General features: G+C 37.7%; 1 protein-coding gene across 2 annotated transcripts in view; it reads right to left on the bottom strand.

The window, feature by feature from the left end:
* The window catches only part of adcy8 (adenylate cyclase 8 (brain)), a 128,329-nt gene that overhangs the window by 26,197 nt on the left and 79,331 nt on the right, over positions 1–22,801 (bottom strand). The window contains exons 8-13 of one of the 2 annotated variants that reach the window (XM_051953771.1): positions 18,752–18,949; positions 15,784–15,884; positions 10,845–11,046; positions 8,321–8,410; positions 5,606–5,778; positions 582–660 (exon numbers count right to left, since the gene is read on the bottom strand). In XM_051953771.1, coding sequence (XP_051809731.1) covers positions 582–660; positions 5,606–5,778; positions 8,321–8,410; positions 10,845–11,046; positions 15,784–15,884; positions 18,752–18,949 — 843 coding nt within the window. The remainder of the gene's footprint in view (positions 1–581; positions 661–5,605; positions 5,779–8,320; positions 8,411–10,844; positions 11,047–15,783; positions 15,885–18,751; positions 18,950–22,801) is intronic. The other variant, XM_051953772.1, reaches the window with a different exon arrangement.

The following is a 22,801-nucleotide window of genomic DNA, read 5'->3' as shown; positions in this document are numbered from 1 at the left end:
ACATGACAGGATTAAGTGCTGAAACTATACATCAAGGAACTGTTCAAAAACGACCTTGATGTGGAGATCTGATGCAGTTTTCAGTGTTTACTGTTCAAGGTCATCAAGTCGAGTCTCTGTATTTTGCCTTCAAGCATCGCTGCAGATGATTTAAAGTCAGATGTTTGGATGAAGAGAACAGAAGGCAGCAGTGTTTCCTCTCAGGGGATAAATACAAGTCGCTTAGACCAAGATGGAAACTTTTTTGGTGGTTTTGTTGTTATTTCTGACTGTGTGTGACCGAGTCCTCCACACAACTGGTATTAGTATAATTCAGCATGATTACAAATATGAAGAACAGCTGTTGTCTTTTTGGGACAGCAGGGATCTAGCAAGAAATCAAAATGTGGAAAAAGCTTTAACCAGCACAGGAAGGTTAGACTTTCCACTTCCTGCAGAATTCTGTGCATTTTTGTCCTCAAATGTCAACAATCTGCAGCATCTTCGAAGCAGAACGTGAGGTTTTCATGATCTTTCATCGGGACTGCATGCAGAATTAAATGTTTTTTACTGATTGTGAAGCGGTGAAAGGGTTTTCTTACCTGCTGTCCGTGGTAAAATACAGCGAGGAGGAACATGGCCATGAGGAGCAGCGACGTCTCTTTAGTTCCCAGGAAGTTTCTGTCGGAACGAAAACGGAGAAAAAGCTTCTTAAAGCAACTTTTTATTTGGGATCTAATTCTACAAATGAGTGTCATCTTAAAAGTAAATCAGAAAGTCCAAACAACAACAGAAAAACATCAAAAGACGCTGGGTTTGTTCCGCCACAGCAGGAGTCTGACGGAACAAAGAATAAACCTCGTCGGCTCTGTTTTCACCTCAGCAGGATGAGAATGTGCAGCTGATCTGAGGTCTGCTGAGGATTCTCCCAGAACAAGAGAAGAAAAAGAGAGGATTTGTTTTTTAGGTGCAAAGGATCAGCTCAGTTTGACGCCAGAGGAGAACAAATACCTCCAACATGCAGAAACAAACACCGAGGCAGAGGTTTTCATGCTCAAAATTCAAGGTCATTTCAAAGTTTGGTGCAGATCTGCAGCTCAGAGGTTTTACTGTGACGAAGCGTCTGATTCTCCTTCAAGCTTCTGGATTTTTACCAAGCAGGAGGCTCATTTAAACCGGTTCTCATCAAAAATCAGTTTCAACAGCTCAGAAAACTGATAGAAAAGCTGAACTGAAGGAAGATTATGACACGAGTTTGGATTTATTTATAAACCTTCTTCACACTTCGTACCATAGTTAGCGGTATTATTATACATTCTTTTTGCTTCGTACCATAGTTAGCGGTATTGTTATACATCCTTTTTGCTTCTTACCGTAGTTAGCGGTATTATTATACATTCTTTTTGCTTCGTACCATAGTTAGCGGTATTATTATACATTCTTTTTGCTTCGTACCATAGTTAGCGGTATTATTATACATTCTTTTTGCTTCTTACCATAGTTAGCGGTATTATTATGCATTCTTTTTGCTTCGTACCATAGTTAGCGGTATTATTATACATTCTTTTTGCTTCGTACCATCGTTAGCGGTATTATTATGCATTCTTTTTGCTTCGTACCATAGTTAGCGGTATTATTATGCATTCTTTTTGCTTCGTACCATAGTTAGCGGTATTATTATACATTCTTTTTGCTTCGTACCATCGTTAGCGGTATTATTATACATTCTTTTTGCTTCGTACCATAGTTAGCGGTATTATTATACATTCTTTTTGCTTCGTACCATAGTTAGCGGTAGTATTATGCATTCTTTTTGCTTCTTACCATAGTTAGCGGTATTATTATGCATTCTTTTTGCTTCGTACCATAGTTAGCGGTATTATTATGCATTCTTTTTGCTTCGTACCAGAGTTAGCGGTATTATTATACATCCTTTTTGCTTCTTACCGTAGTTAGCGGTATTATTATACATTCTTTTTGCTTCGTACCATAGTTAGCGGTATTATTATACATTCTTTTTGCTTCGTACCATCGTTAGCGGTATTATTATACATTCTTTTTGCTTCGTACCGTAGTTAGCAGTATTATTATGCATTCTTTTTGCTTCTTACCATAGTTAGCGGTATTATTATGCATTCTTTTTGCTTCGTACCATAGTTAGCGGTATTATTATGCATTCTTTTTGCTTCTTACCATAGTTAGCGGTATTATTATGCATTCTTTTTGCTTCGTACCATCGTTAGCGGTATTATTATACATTCTTTTTGCTTCGTACCGTAGTTAGCGGTATTATTATACATTCTTTTTGCTTCGTACCATAGTTAGCGGTAGTATTATGCATTCTTTTTGCTTCTTACCATAGTTAGCGGTATTATTATGCATTCTTTTTGCTTCGTACCATAGTTAGCGGTATTATTATGCATTCTTTTTGCTTCGTACCAGAGTTAGCGGTATTATTATACATCCTTTTTGCTTCTTACCGTAGTTAGCGGTATTATTATACATTCTTTTTGCTTCGTACCATAGTTAGCGGTATTATTATACATTCTTTTTGCTTCTTACCGTAGTTAGCGGTATTATTATACATTCTTTTTGCTTCGTACCGTAGTTAGCGGTATTATTATGCATTCTTTTTGCTTCGTACCATCGTTAGCGGTATTATTATACATTCTTTTTGCTTCGTACCATAGTTAGCGGTATTATTATACATTCTTTTTGCTTCTTACCATAGTTAGCGGTATTATTATACATTCTTTTTGCTTCGTACCATAGTTAGCGGTATTATTATACATTCTTTTTGCTTCTTACCATCGTTAGCGGTATTATTATACATTCTTTTTGCTTCGTACCATAGTTAGCAGTATTATTATGCATTCTTTTTGCTTCGTACCATAGTTAGCGGTATTATTATGCATTCTTTTTGCTTCGTACCATCGTTAGCGGTATTATTATACATTCTTTTTGCTTCGTACCATAGTTAGCGGTATTATTATACATTCTTTTTGCTTCGTACCATAGTTAGCGGTATTATTATACATCCTTTTTGCTTCGTACCATAGTTAGCGGTATTATTATGCATTCTTTTTGCTTCGTACCATAATTAGCGGTATTATTATACATCCTTTTTGCTTCGTACCATAGTTAGCGGTATTATTATACATTCTTTTTGCTTCGTACCATCGTTAGCGGTATTATTATACATTCTTTTTGCTTCGTACCATCGTTAGCGGTATTATTATACATTCTTTTTGCTTCGTACCATCGTTAGCGGTATTATTATACACTCTTTTTGCTTCGTACCATAGTTAGCGGTATTATTATGCATTCTTTTTGCTTCGTACCATCGTTAGCGGTATTATTATACATCCTTTTTGCTTCGTACCATAGTTAGCGGTATTATTATACATCCTTTTTGCTTCGTACCATCGTTAGCGGTATTATTATACATTCTTTTTGCTTCGTACCATCGTTAGCGGTATTATTATGCATTCTTTTTGCTTCGTACCATCGTTAGCGGTATTATTATACATCCTTTTTGCTTCGTACCATCGTTAGCGGTATTATTATACATCCTTTTTGCTTCGTACCGTCGTTAGCGGTATTATTATGCATTCTTTTTGCTTCGTACCATCGTTAGCGGTATTATTATACATCCTTTTTGCTTCGTACCATCGTTAGCGGTATTATTATACATTCTTTTTGCTTCGTACCATCGTTAGTGGTATTATTATACATTCTTTTTGCTTCGTACCATCGTTAGCAGTATGCACCTTACAGTAAGTCATCGCTGCAGGTCGGGCAACCAAAATTAAAGAGTATAAACCTGAAAGAAAAGATCCTAAAAGCTGCAGTTTTTGGTTCCTGAAGATGTTTCACATTGTATCCAAGAGAATTCTTTTCACTAGAACGTTTTACCACCAATAACGAATAAATGATATGAGATTCCCCGTTATTCGATTACAAATTAAGAAGAAAAAAGAGAAAAAAAGAGAAGCTCCTGAAGCTCTCAGTAAACCTAGATGACTGAGAATCTGCACAATCTGAAACCTTATTTATGAAGTTTACAAGTTTATGTTGGTATTCAGAGACATTTTTCTCCTCATCGTTACAGGAAACCTTTAAAACTCCTCATCTGAGCTCATTAAAGCCTCTGAGCACCATGAAGGTGAAGCTATAACTGGGTTTTTTAAAGCTTTTTCTCTTCTTCTCTTTTGTTCCTGTTTCCAGAAGGCCTTAAAGAAATGAGTCCCTCAGCGCGCTGCAGATCTTTTCTTTTTGTTATTTCCTCCACGTTGTCACTGTAAAGGTCATTCCAGCGTCGCACAGATAAAGTTTCTCACATTTTCAACATCCATGTGGATTAAAAAGGTCAACGAGGCTTCATGTGTCGATGGAGGCGACCAGGTGAGGAAACAGGAATGAATAGAACGCACCTGAACGTACTTTGCTAGAACAACACTAGAATTTACTAGAATACTATAGAACTATAACTGAAGCAAACAGACACAGTGACAGGTACGTATTGTCAGATCTGCAAGCAAAAAATACATGAAAAAACACAGAAACACTCCAAAACCGTAAAATAATGGCACATTTTGATGATTTAAAGACAGTAAAATGGTGTCATTTTAGGGTCACATAAAAGAAACAACAATAATTACAGTTTTGATTTATTTGTTTTATAGTCAACAGATACATTAACATTTTTTTTGTTAAACAAAACAAGAAAAATCTGTAAAATAACAGTTAAAAATTCTAATTTTTTTCTTTCAAATAACAGAAAACATCTGTAAAATAATGTTTTTATTTCATTTGTTGCTTAGTTTAATGTTCATACATTGTAAGAGAATAAATTGTCATTCATAAAATACTGATTTTTGATGTGGACATTATTTACAGTTTAGGTTTGTTTTTAAGTATTTTTTTAACTGTTATTTGAAAAAAAAACTGTGACTTTGCTAAAATCTATAATATAGCAAACAAGGCAAATCTGTAAATCCTAAATGTACATAATTTTTCTTTCAAATAGTGAGAAATATCTACAAAATAACATGTTTTTTGCTGAAATGACTAAAGTGAAACTGGTCACACGATGTAAAAAAAATAATTATATTATTTTTATGTTTGTATTTATTATCTATTACTAATAAATATCTAGATTTTTTTTACAATTAACATGTAAATTAACACTAGTTTTCTGTATTCTTGTAGTTATTAATTATTAATTAACTTCCTAAAATACAGAAAATGCGTAAAATAACTATAATGGAAAATAATAATAATAATAATAATAATAATAATGGAAAATAACTTAAATACGTTAAAGTATTATTCAATTTTTTTTCTACATTTAAATGGACATTATTTACAGTTTTAATCAGAATTTTTTATACTGCAAGCATGCATTTATTCATATTTTTGTGACTTTCCGAGTTAATATCTGTAATTTAAGAAAATAGGGAAAAAATGTGCACAATAACAGCAAATATTTAATTTTTTACAGTGTGTTTCTACTGAGGGTTTTTAGTGAATCAGCAAAGTTTTTGCTTTTTAACTCAGATTTTCCGCGAAGGTTGTTGGCGGTACATTGGAGGTACGTTAGCGGTATGTTAACGTGTGAACTTACTCCGTGTTGTGGTGGACGGTGTCGTAGCGAACGAACAGCGACGTGTAGAAGGCTTCGGTCAGCAGAGAGTAGATGGCGATCATCACCAGCAGGACGGCCAGTTTCAGCACCGAGTTCAGCCTCAGGAACACGGCACAGGTGACCATCGCCAGCACACCTGTGAACACGAAATACTGGAAAAGAAACAGGAAAGATACGAAAGTAAATAGCTGAAAATGTGGAATTAGCCGCTAGCATATAATAGCATTCAAACAGGAAAGATATGACATTAAATAGCTGAAAATGTGGCATTAGCCGCTAGCATATAATAGCATTCAAACAGGAAAGATAGGACATTAAATAGCTGAAAATGTGGCATTAGTCGCTAGCATATAATAGCATTCAAACAGGAAAGATAGGACATTAAATAGCTGAAAATGTGGAATTAGCCGCTAGCATATAATAGCATTCAAACAGGAAAGATAGGACATTAACCCTTTAAGCTTCAGTCAATTCCAGCCGTTTTCAGTACAAAAAATCGCTAATATTCTATTTTTAAATAAAAAAAATTACGAAAAATACAGGGAATATTGGACGGGCATCACGAGGTGCATTTCCTTGAAAATGACCGATTCGGGGATTTTATACGACTTCAGGACATGTTTTGGACAAAACAGTTTACTGGCTTGTGTCGTCTGGATGTAAAAGGTTGGATTATGGCCGTTTTTTATGGAATATTTTTTTTGTGTGTAGTAATGAACCCGGAAATGTGAGTCGCGCTGTGTGCGTTGAAGCCGTGTATAGAGAACGGATGGATGAATATTCGTTTTGTCGGACAAATGTGTTTTTCTCACCCGCTGTAGTAATCGCATCTGAAAGTGGTTTATACCGGCGGATTCATGAGAATCTAAGCTTTCCATCGGCGTATAGTGTTTGTATAATCGTGTTTGCAGCCGTCGGACATTCTTGAAATTTCTATGCAAATTAGTAGGTGTACCGCCGGCGGTACACCTATGACGCACTGAAGCGTAAAGGGTTAAATAGCTGAAAATGTGGCATTAGCCGCTAGCATATAATAGCATTCAAACAGGAAAGATATGACATTAAATAGCTGAAAATGTGGCATTAGTCGCGTATAATAGCATTCAAACAGGAAAGATAGGACATTAAATAGCTGAAAATGTGGCATTAGCCGCTAGCATATAATAGCATTCAAACAGGAAAGATAGGACATTAAATAGCTGAAAATGTGGCATTAGCCGCTAGCATATAATAGCATTCAAACAGGAAAGATATGACAGTAAATAGCTGAAAATGTGGCATTAGCCGCTAGCATATAATAGCATTCAAACAGGAAAGATAGGACAGTAAATAGCTGAAAATGTGGCATTAGCCGCGTATAATAGCATTCAAACACACTAAACATTTACCATTACAGCTTTTAGCATGCTGGTGTTAGCATTTAGCGTGACGTATATTTAACTGAGAATTTTTAAAGTGGTATTCCAGAAAATTACTATTAAACTTCCACAAATTTCAAATCATAATTAGTGGTATTAATGTACATTAATTTATGCTTTTTCCCGTAATTAGTGGTAGTTAACCTGCATTCTTTACTCTTTGTACTATAGCTAATGGTAATGAATACATATTCTTTATACGTTGCACCATAGTTAGTATTTATACACATTCTTTACACTTTGTATCATAGTGAAAATTAATCGACATTCTTTACGCTTTCTACCATAGTCAGTGGTAAATAATATACATTCTTTGCACTTCTTACCATAGTGAGTGATATTAATGTACATCTTTTACATTTTGTATCATAGTTAAGGCCAATTAATAAGCATTCTTTACACTTCTTATCATAGTCAGTGGTAATTAATAAACATTATTCACACTTTTTGCAATAGTTAGTTGTAATTAATAAACATTCTTTACACTTCATACCATAGTTTATGTTATTCACCTTACAGTAGGTCATTGCTGCATGTAGGGCTACTAAACTTCTGTGTTGCCATTTTGGACAAAAATCTGGGCATTTATGACCATTTTATCAACAAAAACACCAAATGTGCTTGAGTAAATGAAACTTAAATTATCAAAACTGGTCTAAGACACTTACATTTCTCTCTTATTTTCAGTTTTTGCGCTTTTAGTGCTGCCTAAAACCACTTATGTGGGGAAACCAATAATTTCTCCGCCTGCCTGGTAAACACTAAACATTTTTTAATCTCAGTGCTGCAGTTCAAGACACAATCTTTCTGTTGTTATATCGAAGCCTCCAAACCCTGCAGCCACCGGAGACATTATAGAACGTAATAAACTAAGATAGTAACCTGGTCTTTATGTGTGGAGTCGGTTTAGTGTCCCTTAATAAAACATTAAATGTAATATTAGACAAATCCCTGCACGAAAGGAATCAGATCTGACAGAAAATGCTCATATTTGAGCTAAAAAAAGTCCATAATTCTTCTTTGTGTATCTAAAACAGCCCTCATTTGCACACATGAGCTGGAGGGAATGAAGTTTGTGATGTATAAACGCTCTAAAAACATTCCCTCTTATTGAGCCCATCGATCTGCTGCATATTGTGAAACAGCATTACGGATATTTTCTCCGTCGACTGAGGCGGAACCTCCCCGTGGGCTCGAGCAGATGCCGAGGATGTTTAATTCATCGCTTCGAGAAGAAATAAACCCACAACAGATGGACGGCCGGTCGGGTCGGTACCTCGGGGTAGAAGCAGATGTCCGGGATGGAGGCCGACTCGTTGAACGTCTGGTTCCTGAAGGTGCTGGACTTGTCGAAGTCGCACCACAGCTGCAGGAGATCAACACAGAGAGGATTAGTGGCGTTGTACAGCGACAACGGCGCGTAAAAATACAACCCAAATCCCTTCACATGCAAACATCCCATCAAGCCTTTAATCTCTTGAGATGTTTGTGTGAGAAATTTACAGCTTCAGCTCATGTTTGTGACCCCTTAAAGGAATAATCTGCAGCGCTTTCTTCATTAATCTGCTCTGTGAACGAAACATATCCGCAGTATTGTGGCACAAAACAATCCCAGAATGATGGAAAACGACCAAACAGGGTTGTAAAAAGACATAAAATTATTAAAATGTCATGCAAAGACCAAAATGAGACGTCAAATGAACTCATAAAGACATAAAAGGACCAAAATATGGCACAAAGCAACCACAAAATGATGGGAAATGATCAAAATCAGACACCAAACTACCATAAAAGGATAAAAAACAACCAAAATGAGATGTTAAATGAACTTATAAAGACAAAAATTACCAAAATACGTCAGAAAACAACCCCAAAATAATGTAATATAAACAAACAGGGATGTAAAAATTCACAAAATTACCAAAATGTCACGCAAGGACCACAATATGATGCAAAAGAACCAATATGAGATGCACAGTGGACTCACAAAAACATAAAGTGACCGAAGTACGGCTCATAACAACCACAAAATGTTGAAAAACAATAAGGAGTAAAATGACCAAAATGTCACACAAAGACCACAAAATGATGCAAAACAACCGGTACCACTACCACTAAATGATATAAAACAACCAAAATGAGATGCCAACTGAACTCATAAAGACAGAAAACAACCAAAGTCCAGCAGAAAACAACCACAAAAAGAAGCTAAATGATGTAAATGAACCAAACTGTGACGTATAAGGAAGTTCTACTTTCATACTGTGAATATTTCAGAGTTCAAGGCCTATGAAGTCCATACAAGTGGATCCAGGTTTATCACTTTCAAATGGACTTTTTGGACCAATCACATAATCGTTGTTGTTGTGAAATTCATATTTTAATGGAAAAAGGCTGCAGATTAATTAAAAGGCTCATTGGTTCAGTTTTCAAGGTCAGGTTTGGTTCAACTTGACATATTTGTGACTAGTTATGGTGTTAAACCTTTAGAATATTTAAAAGACGATGAAATGAAAGTAAGGTACAGTAACTTTATTTAATGATCAAAATTTTACCTTCATTTGATGAATATTTTCAGAGTTACAAGTACGCAGAGGTATGCATGTAAATATATATACACACATACATAGGAATAATTTTCTGAAGGCTTAATGCACATCTGCCAGACATGAGAACCAACCTAACACCCTAATTAGTCACAAATACATCAAGTTGTACCAAACTCGACCTTGACAACTGAACCAATGAGTCTTTAATCTTATCTGCAGCCTTTTTCCATTAAAATATGAATTTCACAACAATGAGGATTACGCGATCAGTTTCTCTTAAGATTAATTCAAAGCCCGTTTGTTGTGAAAGTCTGAAAGCTCGACCTCATCGACCCCTAATCTGCCCGATACTCAGCTCTGTTGTGCAGCGGGGCGCCGGCTCAAAGACACAAATCATTACTTAACTAAAGCACAGAAAACAAGCTGCTAATTAGCTTCTGGTGCTGCCAGGTCCCTGATTGCATCTCGCAGAATAAATGATCCAACCAGAGGCCACAGAGGGACGATAATCAATCAGAAACTGTGACCTGAAAGACGGTAACCTTCACAAAACTACAACTACTTACATCGGAGGTCACTTTTTCAGCTTATTCCACCTTTTTTGTGAACAAATCTTCAAAATAAACTGAGTACACTCACTGAAGTACTGTGCACAAGCTTAATTTTGAGGTCAAAACTAAATTCTGTGTTGATGATAATCCCGACTTCATCTTCATTTATGAGTTTCACACAAGCACAACATTTCAATGCATCTCAATAGCTGTTTATTTGTGGGAAAACGCCACAGATTATTCCTTTAAAGGGTCACAAACATGAGCAGAAAGTCAGAAATTACACAAACAACATCCCAAATTACTCAAAGCTTGTCCAAAATGACTCAAAATGTTCTGAGGCCCAGAAATGATGGAAAAGGTCTGCTAAATCTGGACCCACCTCTATGGTTTTCAGGACCTGGAAGTCTGGAAATATTCACAGTATGAAGGTAGAACTCTGATCATTAATAAAGTTACTATAGATGAAGAACCAGATGGTTCTGATAAGGTCTGGGGAGAACTTTTATCAGATTTTGTAGATTTTATCTTTTGTCAACAGCCCCATTAAAGGAGAAACCCAATAATTGCATCCCGCGAAAGTGCTCAGAGTCTAATAAACTTCTACTCTGTGTAATGAAGCTCCTTTTCCTAACAAAACCCATCAAAAGCCCCGCCGTTAAACCGAATCCCCCTCCACCAATCCATAAACGGAACTCACGATATTGATCATGGCCGCCAGGAAGTTGATGAGGATGGAGACGAAGATGATGACGTTTCTGGCGGCGTACGTCTCGTTGATCCAGCAGCAGGCCTTCCTCAGCACCAGCGGCAGACACTTGTAGTCCTCCGCTGTTGTAACTAGGACCAGGCAGGAGTGGAGGACGATGAGCACCGAGAACTGGATCACCATGGTGACCATCCTGCAAGAAAGGTAAGAACTTCCTCATTTATACACTCTACAAAAATAGAAACGCAACACTTTTGTTTTTGCTCCCATTTTTTATGAGATGAACTCAAAGATGTAAAACTTTTTCCACATACACAATATCACCATTTCTCTCCAATATTGTTCACAAATCTGTCTAAATGTGTGATAGTGAGCACTTCTCCTTTGCTGAGATAATCCATCCCACCTCACAGGTGTGCCATATCAAGATGCTGATTAGACACAATGATTAGTGCACAGGTGTGCCTTAGACTGCCCACAATAAAAGGCCACTCTGAAAGGTGCCGTTTTGTTTTTTTGAGGGGTGGGGGGGTTCACTCCTCTTCAATGGCTGTGTGACGTTGCTGGATATTGGCGGGAACTGGTGCACGCTGTCATATGCGCCGATCCAGAGCATCCCAGACATGCTCAATGGGTGACGTGTCCAGTGAGTACGCTGGCCATGCAAGAACTGGGACGTTTTCAGCTTCCAAAAATTGTGTACAGATCCTTGCAACATGGGGCCGTGCATTATCCTGCTGCAACATGAGGTGATGTTCTTGGATGTATGGAACAACAATGGGCCTCAGGATCTCGTCACGGTATCTCTGTGCGTTCAAAATGCCATCAATAAAATGCACCTGTGTTCTTGGTCTATAACAGACGCCTGCCCATACCATAACCCCACCCCCACCATGGGACACTCCATCCACAACACTGACATCAGAAAACCACTCACCCACACGACGCCACACACGCTGTCTGCCATCTGCCCTGAACAGTGTAAACCGGGATTCATCCATGAAGAGAACACCTCTCCAACGTGCCAGACGCCATCCAATGTGAGCATTTGACCACTCAAGTCGGTTACGACGACGAACAGGAGTCAGGTGGAGACCCCAATGAGGACGACGAGCAGCAGATGAGCTTCCCTGAGACGCTTTCTGACAGTTTGTGCAGAAATTGTTTCAGCAGCTGTCCGAGTGGCTGGTCTCAGACCATCTTGGAGGTGAACATGCTGGATGTGGAGGTCCTGGGCTGGTGTGGTTACACGTGGTCTGTGGTTGTGAGGCTGGTTGGATGTACTGCCAAATTCTCTGAAACGCCTTTGGAGACGGCTTATGGTAGAGAAATGAACATTCAATACACCAGCAACAGCTCTGGTTGACATTCCTGCTGTCAGCATGCCAATTGCACGCTCCCTCAAATCTTGCCACATCTGTGGCATTGTGCTGTGATAAAACTGCCCCTTTCAGAGTGGCCTTTTATTGTGGGCAGTCTAAGGCACTAATCATGGTGTCTAATCAGCATCTTGATATGGCACACCGGTGAGGTGGGATGGATTATCTCAGCAAAGGAGAAGTGCTCACTATCACACATTTAGACAGATTTGTGAACAATATTTGAGAGAAATGGTGATATTGTGTATGTGGAAAAAGTTTTAGATCTTTGAGTTCATCTCATAAAAAATGGGAGCAAAAAAAAGTGTTGTATTCATATTTTTGTTGAGTGTACGTCAGATCATTTCTGTGTTTTTTCTTCTTGGTGAACGATGCAGGAGTTTCCTTTGTTCTGTATAATTGTCGTACGTTCAGCGATACTGTCCTCACTTTCATGCCAGTGAAGTAAATTGAGTTGAAAATTGAAAAAGGAGGAGATGTTATCTCAAAATTACAAGAATCAATATTATGAGTTTCATAAGACAAAAACATGAAAATGATGTGAGACTCTTATAATAAGTCCGCTACAGTTAATGTCTGCACATTGGGGAAAACAAACACAAGCTGCAAAACACTCGCTGGTTTAATCTGAGCTCATTATTCAGAATATATGGAGTTTACTCAGTCAAGACTCATTTAAGCTGAGAAATTCAAACTAAACCTCTATTGTTGGGTTAAAAATGACAAGAACTGTCTATTTTTTGTCCAGTAAAGTGGAAAACACTCATTTATCTTTGAATGTGTTACAGCAAAATTTTAAAACCTTTTAAAAGTTTTGTCTTTAGATGAAAATTTGACCCTTTTTTTTGTTTTTTAAAGATGTTTCACCTCCATCCAAGAGGCTTCTTCAGTTCTAACTGACTCATGGGGAGTCTCAGGTGTTTATTCTAATCCCAAAATCACATTCCTCAAAGTGTTCATGGCAGTAAAACTGTCAAGAGAAGATGTCAGGACTGAAAGTGGAAGAAATGCTAAAACACAGCAAGAAAACACACTGATCAGCCACAAAATTAAAACCAGTCACAGGTTCAGTAGCATCCATTGTCTCCTGGCAGTAGATGATAGATATCTGGCAGAAAGTGAACAATCAGTTCTTGAAGTCGATGGTTTGGAAGCAGGAAAAATGAGAAAACCCAAGCAGCTTTGACAGGAGAAGCTCTTAAACTAGCAGATGTTATGAGGTGTCATCAGTGGACTTTAGTGAACAAACCAACAAGTCCTCATATTCATACAACCGCATCGGTCGTTTGCACCGTGCACCGAAATACGACCTATGCGGTCGTATGAACGTTTGCGCCCCTACGGGAAAAACGAACGCATTACGGGATTTATTTCGTGAAACGGCTTTTCCGTCGCAAAACGGCTTTTTTCTCATTTTCCCAACATGTTTTCAGGGTTATGGTTAAGGTTAGGGTTAGGGATAGGGACAGGGATAGTGTTAGATAAAAGTTTGTTCATGATGACGTTTCACCTGCGACTCCAGAGTGTCGATATTTACTCAACCGCCAGAGGTCGCATACGTCAAAACGTAACACTGGGTCGTAATACGGGCATGTACAGACGACCTATGTGGTCGTTTTTTGTTTGAGGACAGGCTGAACAAACATGATGAATAATGATTGTGTAAAATCTGGGGTCAAAGGCAACATTAGTTTTTGAGTTAAAGTTCTTAAACAAGGTGAAGTCTTGTCCATTTTTGCGACATTTTCTTCCACCAATCTGTGAATCAAATGTTTGAAGCAATAACTTGAGAAATAATGTAGCTGGAGTCCTGGAATTTTATAGGTTCATTGATGTGTACATCTGCTCTTCAATGGTCCAATCCTGCTCCGATATAAAATACAAACCGGCTATATGATGGTGCAAATATGGTCAAAAATGTCTGTCTCTGATATTCCACCAAACATAAAATCTTCATTTTTCACCTTAAGAGCCTGAATTTTTCCCCTCTGATCAGCACCAATAGGAACTTTAAAGATCAAGAGTATAGCACCAGTCAGAGGTACTTTAGTTTTTCATTTCTGGCCAATATTTGAACAAACACAACAAGCAGGTATACTGTTATTACTGGGCTAAAAGAAAAATCCTACTTTTAAAACTCATCACTCTTCAACCAGTTTTGAGAGAAAGTGGCACCATAAGTGTAAGGCATAAGGCATCTATCTGATAAGTCTAACTAAGTGAAAGCAGAAACGTAATTAAGAGCGTTGGGAAGTGAGTACATAGGAGCCTCCTGTGTAGTTCATTATCTAGTAGTCATAACAGGGAATGAGTGGACGATCTTGGACACAGTCAGAGTCATGGATCCTTCAGGCTCATTGGGGATCATAGGTTTGCCTGTTTAGTCTGATCCAACAGAAGAACTACAAACTTTTATAATGGCTCAGTCACCACTGAAAAGACCAACAATGGACATCAGAACTGGACCATGGAGTGATGGAAGAAGGTGAAGATTCATCTTTTACCTGCAAAGAGTTGGCAGCAGGATGGGTGGAAGTCGAGTCGGAGGGGGCAGTTTGATGCTCTGGACAAGGTTTTGCTGAGAAACTTTGGTTGCTGCATTGGTTCCATAATATCTATGACCTCATTCTGCAGGATAATGCTTCCTGCTACACAGTAAACATCCTAATTCCAAAAAATGCAGTCCAGTACAGTGTTTGTGAGAGCCAGGATTCGATGAGTTAAAGGATCTACTGCCAACAGTTTAGTGCCTGAAACCACAGAACACCTTAAAAGGTCTGTAGAATCCAACACATTTTTAGGCAACTGAATGAGAGGAAGTCAAGCCGGTTGAGGCAGTTTGATGCTTTGGACGATGTTCTGCTGAGAAACATTGGTTCCTCCATTCTTGTGGTCCATAATTTCTTCAGAATAGCACTTCCTCCTACATGCAAGCATCCGAATTTCCCAGATATCAGTCTCATAGAGTGTTTGCTGGAAATGCAAATTCGATCCATGGAGACCAAACCTTGCAACTTCCAGGATTTCAAGGATCTGTTGCCAATGTTTAGGTAACCTTCAGAGATCTGTTGTGCCCAACACATATTAGCTGATTTTATTGTTAATGAGTTAACGAGTATTTGCGGTGAATCAGTGAAGAAAATGTTAATGTCAAAATCTACAATCTGAGATTTACTTCCTGTGTTTATTCGTGCAAATCAGCATGGAGTCTGAAGTGTTCTGAAGGGGCTAATAACTGCCATTGTTGATGTGGAGTCTACATCCAAGATGCATCTGAGTGTCCTTCTCAGAACGTTGGCAAATCACAATAAACTGATGACGATGTTAGCATGAATACATTTAGTAGAATTATGGTTGACTTCATCAACAACCAAATAAAATACTAAAACGTATCCAATTTGTCTGAGCCTGAAACTGTAAAAACAGAAATAATTGTCGGTTTTGGAGGCCAACACACATCAGGCAGCTGGTTTTAATGCTGTGGCTGATTAGTGAAACCTTGAAACACCTTCCACTCGTCAACTTCCTGTCCACCCGGTTGACTCTCTTACCTGGCGGAGGGCAGCAGGCTCTGGATGGTCGTGATGAAGATGAGCACGATGAAGGCGCAAACCAGGTTGGACTTGAACACCTCGTCCCTCATCTGGGAGTACTGCACCGTGACAGGAAGAAGAAGAAGACGACAGAGGAAGAGGAGGTGAGGGGGAAGACGGAGAAACAGGTTTTCAGACAGACGGACTGAAGACTGAAGACGTGGAAAAGCAAACACGAGGCCAGAGCAGAGCAACATGCAAACGGTTCAAACTACAAGCGTTAGAGAGAGACAGGAGCCGGCGGGTTTCAGCCGAGGGGTCCTGGGGAAGGAGCGAAGCCGTTAGCCGCTACTAGTTGTTAGCCACTACTAGCTGTTAGCCACTAGCTGTTAGCTTTGGATCCTAGCTGGAGCTGTTATTGCTTACATTTGGCTCCATATAGCCACTTTAAGGGTAAATTCATGCATCTTGTGAATGTTAGCATCTCAGAGAATGGTTCAAATCAATATAAAATGCTCAGAAATGGCCAAAATGAAAGAACTGCGCTGGATATTTCCTCCTCTGCTGCGTAAAAAGTCTTTTTTGTTGTGTATTTTCATGGTCTCAGGGGGTTTTATTGGCATCTGAGGAGGGAGCTGTTTCAGGTTTAGATTTAGCATCGACTTTCCGCCCATCCGTCGACCCCTTCACCGCCCCGTCCTCGCTCTGTCTCTTTCTCAAAGGGTGCTGGGAAATTAGCAAGAGGATGCTTCACGTTTTGTCACAACTTTGGCAAAAAAAAGAACAAAAAAGAAATAAATGAATGAATAAATAAAGATGAGGGAGGCCAACAGCAAATCACTGCACATTTACCGAAGAGGTTAAGAGGGGAGAAAAACCGACAAAAAAGAAATAAAGCAAAAAGGTTCTGGGGAAAAGTCTTGAAGATGGGAATCGAACACAAACGTGGAAGAAGGAGGCCAACGTGAGGATCAACTCAGAGGTCAAAAGAAAAACGGGATTTAAAGCTACAGATGAGCTCCGCATCCACTGGAGAGACGACACAGTCAGACGCTTCATTGTAATTACGACTTCCATGTCTCGTAATTATGACTTAACGTCTCATAATTAGCCCGGGATGAACTGCAGACGTTCAGTAATCAGTCAAACCGCTGTGATGGGCTGTTTCACTGGAATTTGTTTCTATGGAAACGACATGTAGTGTCAAAGCAAAGACTGCAGATGTAAATTAAACCCATTTGTACTTTTTAATAAAGCAAAACCTTAAATAACCGAAGAAAAAAAGGCAAAAAAAAGGCCTTAAACCTCCATTTTTTGTCTTTACCAGTCATTTCACCTGATATTTTCTCGACAACACGGTATTTTTTAGAACTCTTACAGTTTTTAATAATAATAGTATTCAACTCAGCAGAAACTAGCTAAGAGAAATAGAAAATATTTTAGGGTAGCAGTCACATAATTAAGACATGTTAAGTGGTAATTACACGATGTGGAAGTCACAATGTTGAAAAACTTCTTATAAAGGCTTTTTTTTCTCCCAATGGATGCAGTGAACGACTATAAAAAATAAAAGACAAAAGGAAAAGAAAAGTTTTATCCACAACACTGTTTGGTCATGAGTAAACTGAAGGAGGTTCTGCATTCAGCAATTCTACCTGTTCTGTTTATTATTTAGATTTTTCTCATAAAACATGAGTCACAGTCTGGTTGGTTTAATACCTGAGCAGAATATTTGTTGTGAATCAGTGGAAAAAAACTTTAATTTCACTGAGAAAAAGAGATAAAAATCTATTTTTATTCATGCAGGTTAGCGTAGAGTCCGAAATGTGTCACCAGAATAATTATAGACATCGAATTACAACTAATTAATAATACAATATTAACTTTAATTATTTATCTGGATTCTACGTCTGAAGTGGAGCTCATTGTCCTTCTCAGAATATTGATTTATTACTTTGTCAGTGTGCTATAAACCGAATGCTTTTAATGTTGTAAGAATAAATTTGGTGCTAAACTGGTGCTAAGAAGTGATTTTTTTTGTCTTTAACCACATGAATCCCAAACATCAAGTTATCTTTTAAAAACTTAAACATTGTACTATTTTCTGAGCTAGAAACTACAAAATGAGTGAGATTTTTCAGGTTTCTGACTCTGCTTGAATCGATTTTCCTGATAAATAGGCAAATCTAAACTTATAATCGTGACATTTCACTTTCTTTCTACCTTTCACAAAAAAGAAAAAAAAACAATTCAAATCAGATCCTGTAAAAAAACTGAAAAAACACGGTGGAAAATTGCTTTTCCATTGAACTGCAGGCAGTGTTTACACAAAGGTGGGAATAAATTAAACAATCAACAGTAAAATATCTACGGTTTGTAGTTAATTTCCAATTTTGGTAACATCTGATAGAAAAATGTTTATCCCAGATTTATTTTATTAAATAATCAAAGAAATTCAAATTTTGTTTCCCTGAATTGAGTGAAATATCAAAACTGTAAATCTTTTAATGCTAAAAACTTTATTTTAAAAAAAGCATTCATAATTACTGCCCCTACAAACGGATTGTTTTTGATGCTGTATTAGTAAATTTGGTACTAAATTTGCAAAATTAAGGATTCATTTTGTTATCTTTAACCACATGAATCCCAAAGCTTTTAAAGCTGAAAATGTATTAGTTTATTAACCGAGGATTTAAAAAAGCATCCATAATTACTGCGAAGGCACATTTCAGACACAAGTACTGAGCGAAAAGAAAACCGCCATTTTCCCACGAATGCAACAAGCTGAAAGTTACGGGGACTTGTGTAAAGAACAAAGATGTTTTTCTTTAAAAGGTGCCTTTAGCTTACTCATGACAGGACAAAAAAATAAAACAAAATGAGAAAAATACTGGTTGTTGTTTTGCGTCTGAGAGTCTTGATCTAAGGATATGAGGAGGGAGAGAGAGAGAAACCAAACAGTTGTTCTGTCTAAAACTCCAGCTACCTTCTCTTCCAGGCTGGAGTCTTTAAACATCAGTGAGAAAGGCTTGATATGCTCTCTTCTCAACTTATCGCCACTCCGTAAGTCGATGGCGCTCTCTATTCGCTTGTTAATTTCCTCAGGACCAGAGTGGACATGCAAAGCTTGTGCGAGATGGTTTGGAAGCAGATTTATCGAATTTCTCGTTAGGGCAGCCAGAGTCTAGAGGGAAAGCACATGCACATAGAATGAACCTGCTTGTCCCCCGTTCGTTTGTTTGTGTTTGTTTTGTTTGTTTCTTTCATTCAAGTTACAAATGAAAAAGAAAAGACACAGTTACGTTCGTTACATACATACACAACAACAACAATGAAAAGAAAGAAAAAAATCAAGGAAAAGGGAAGATCAAAATGCAACATTCGCCGTCATGCATCTCCCAGTCAGTCTCTCTGCAGATGTTAGTGGCGACAAACCAAGCTGCGATTTAATGAAAACACAGGAAACGGGTGGAGGATGAAACTTAGACTTCATAAAATGGACGACAGGAAGAAGAGTTCAGCTGCAAAAACCTATTTTAACCGACACAGGGCATTTTCACACATTCGATCAAGACTACAAAAACGACTCAATCTAACAAAACTGTATTATTGTGCGTTTAGCTGAAAGTAACACAAGTTAATGAATGGAGATAAGCAGCTCTTTGACATTTACTTCAGTTTGTCCAAAGTGAATTAAAAATAGTCCAAAAGGGAAGAATCTTATTCAAACCAGGATGACTCATAATGCGTCCAGACTTCCTAACATCTGTCCAAAATGCCTCAAAACTTTTCCAAAGTGACTTGATCCTCGGCCAGAATGACAACAACTTGTTAAAAATGTTTCAAAAATGGTCTGTAAAGATTCAGTTTTGTCTAAAATCTCTTAAAAATTATTTAATAAAATGTGTCCATGATTCCAAACCTGTCTTAGATCAGTTAAACATTTACTAAAATTACAATAAAATGGTTCAAAATGGCTCCAAACCTTTCCAGTCCATGTTAGAACCAGGTGTGATCATCAGTATTATGGGATGTATCCCAGTATGAACAGTTTAGAGTCCTACAAACAATCATTGGTTCTCTGGATGTGTTTCTGTTTCTGATAATCCACCAGATAAAACTTTAAAAGGTCACAGTGGGTAAACTTTAATGTTTTGTAGGCGGTTGGTCAGAACTATTAGAGATGATGGAAGAAGAATTTGAACACAAAAGATACCAGAATCTTCTTCTAGATACGAGAAATAATTTTCTTTTCAATTTCTGACCGTCTGACCATCTGTCTGTCTTTTAGCAGCATTACTCAAAAACGGATTTTGATTTCGATGGCAGGAAGATACAGAAGAACTCTCTGCTCAGGTCAACATTAGATATCATCTATTCTGACGTGACTAAGCAGACTAGTTGTCTCCATATTGATCTGTAATCTAAATCTGACCTTCTCCCAGCTACAATATAAACCCAAAGATCAGAGAGAAACCTCAGAACTGCTGCTTGAACGTACTGCTGCTCTGTCACTTCAGGAAGGTCAGAAATGACACAAGGACCAAGTGATTAGATTTTGGCAGTGATGCAACTTATAGTCTTTATCTAAAGATTTCTGTTTCATTACCAGACAGCAGCACGACATCACTGTAACCATGACAACAAGTGAACACTATGTCACTTCCTGCTGATGATCACATGATTGTGATTCTACTACAAATCCACTGCTGAGGACTTATCAGGACTTATCCATCAGAAATGATCCAAGGAACAACTGATTAAACTGTGGGGGTGTTTCTGAGGCCCATCAGTTCCTGCCGCCCACTACATATTTAGGTCACGGGATTCGGTATCCGTACATAACATATACATGTATAACACACGCCTGTGCTCAGAGTAAGGTCATTTTTTTTAAATTAAAGATTTCATCCGTCGGAAATCATAAAAAGAGCAGCCTTGGTGGAGTACTGAGATCTTTGAGGGGTTTTCTTGTTTTTTTTTAAGTAATTTCTTTAGCAATATTAGTGGGGAGCAGCAATGTCCGACTCGTTTAAAAGTTTCCAAAGATTTAAATCTTCAAAAGACTCAAATTTCTTTAAAATAACCAGGGAACACAGAAGTGGACTGTTTGGTTGTCGAAAGCATCACAAAACAGCAAAACAGGATGAATTACATTTCATCTAACCCTCTCTCCCGCTCACTTAAACTGCATTTTAATACAACTTAACTCACAACAAAGCTCTTTTTTAATTTAATTCATAGAGTTTTATGTTTCTGTTGTCAGGCGGCAGAATGAGGATGAAACATTATTGATGCTGCGCACTAATAAAATCCTGATCTTTACAACCAGAACTCATCTATGTTGCTGTGATTTCTGATTATCAATAACTCAAAAGAAATGCTGCATTTCTGACAACGCCATATGGGGGAATGAGCGGCCTTGGAGGAGTACTGAGCTCTCTGAGGGCTTTTCTAGTTATTATTGTTATAACCTTGAAAATGCTCCCGATAGAACTTAAAATGCAGAAAGCTTACAAGACTTAACTATGTGCTGTTGTAAAAGGTAATTGAGCGAGGCCAGGTTCTTTCTTTTCAGGGTCTCCTCAGGATTTAATTTTCTACTTCATCACCTCCCGTCTCACTTCACTCTGCAGAACAAGTTCAAACCGAAGGTCGCAACCTTCCTTCAAGCATTTATACGACGTTTTCACAAAGACAGTCCAGCAGACTACACATTAAAGTGATGAAAAGATGTTTTTACAAGCATTTAGCCGAGATTATTTCAGTTTAAAGACCCAAATCTGGCTGCAAATAGACAAATCCAAGACTTTCAAAATAAAAGCTTCAATATTTTCAGTGTTTTTGTGGATTTTGCGCATATATTCAGTCAGTTAAATCTTCAGTTGTGTTCTTTTTTTTTTTGCTATTAAGCTTCTCAGCATAAAATACAATTAAAAATAAGTCACTCATGCAGTCATTTATAGTCTCTTCATACAAAAACTGGCCAGAACCTCCCATTACAAAGACAATTTACAACATTTCTGCAGATAAATCGTATAATTTGTCACTTGGTTTTCTTCCCTTCCTTAAATTTATGTGCCATAAAAGATGCTCCATCACAAATTGATCTGGAAAACAGCCACTGAAAAGCAAACAAGAAATCACCAGCAAATATCTTATGAGCACAGAGAAGCCAACAAACTGTGTTAAACAGAAATAATATCTCAGATAAACAAGATAAAGTAGGCAATTATAGCATCCAAAAATGGTCAACAGATGTATTTTCAGATGGTAGCACTGTGAGCAGGAATGTATTGTTTGTTTAGACCAAGACTAATTTTCCATTTTCAGGTTTTTATGTCTTTTTTTTTGCACTTTTTGCTTCAGTTTTGAAATGTAGAAATACATTTAACTGTGTCACTGCAGATACAAGTGTTGCTGTACCATCTTAAATTGAGTTTTTATTCGTTGTTTGGGACCCAAAGCTACGTTCCGCAAAATAGTTTGACTGTCTTTGGACAATTTTACATGTTTTCATGTCATTTTTTTCTCCTTAGGACCTAAAAGTAACAATGTGAAGCCATTTTAAGGGTTCAGTATATCAAGAAATAAAATGCCAACAGCCACAAAATTTCATGAATGAACACAAACAGAACAGCTTCCATCAGATCACAGCGATTGAATGGATCCAGCAGAGGACAGACTTTTTACTACTGACACTTAAAAATGGACGAAAGTGCAACACTCTCAATCCAGGATGATGTAGCATCTCCATAAAGTTCCTGTAAGTGTCTATCTATGGATGGATCCATATTTCTACTAAAATACAGTCTCTGGTCCACATTTCTCCAACTGTTGAGGCTCTAACATCAGTAGAATCTGATGGGTTAAAGTTTGACCAGGTTCCAGTTTTTAGATGTTTTGACTTGAAATGTGTACAAAATGATTGAAAACTGTCCAAGAACACTCAAAAACTGATCAAAAAAATACTTGAAATATGCCCAAAATTAGCCCAAAAACATCCAAAGTTATTTAAAACGCTGTTAAAAATGAC

This window comes from Acanthochromis polyacanthus, chromosome 9 (assembly GCF_021347895.1).
Source record: "Acanthochromis polyacanthus isolate Apoly-LR-REF ecotype Palm Island chromosome 9, KAUST_Apoly_ChrSc, whole genome shotgun sequence".
Lineage (NCBI taxonomy): Eukaryota > Metazoa > Chordata > Actinopteri > Pomacentridae > Acanthochromis > Acanthochromis polyacanthus.
This window is presented reverse-complemented; position numbering and strand designations above follow the sequence as displayed.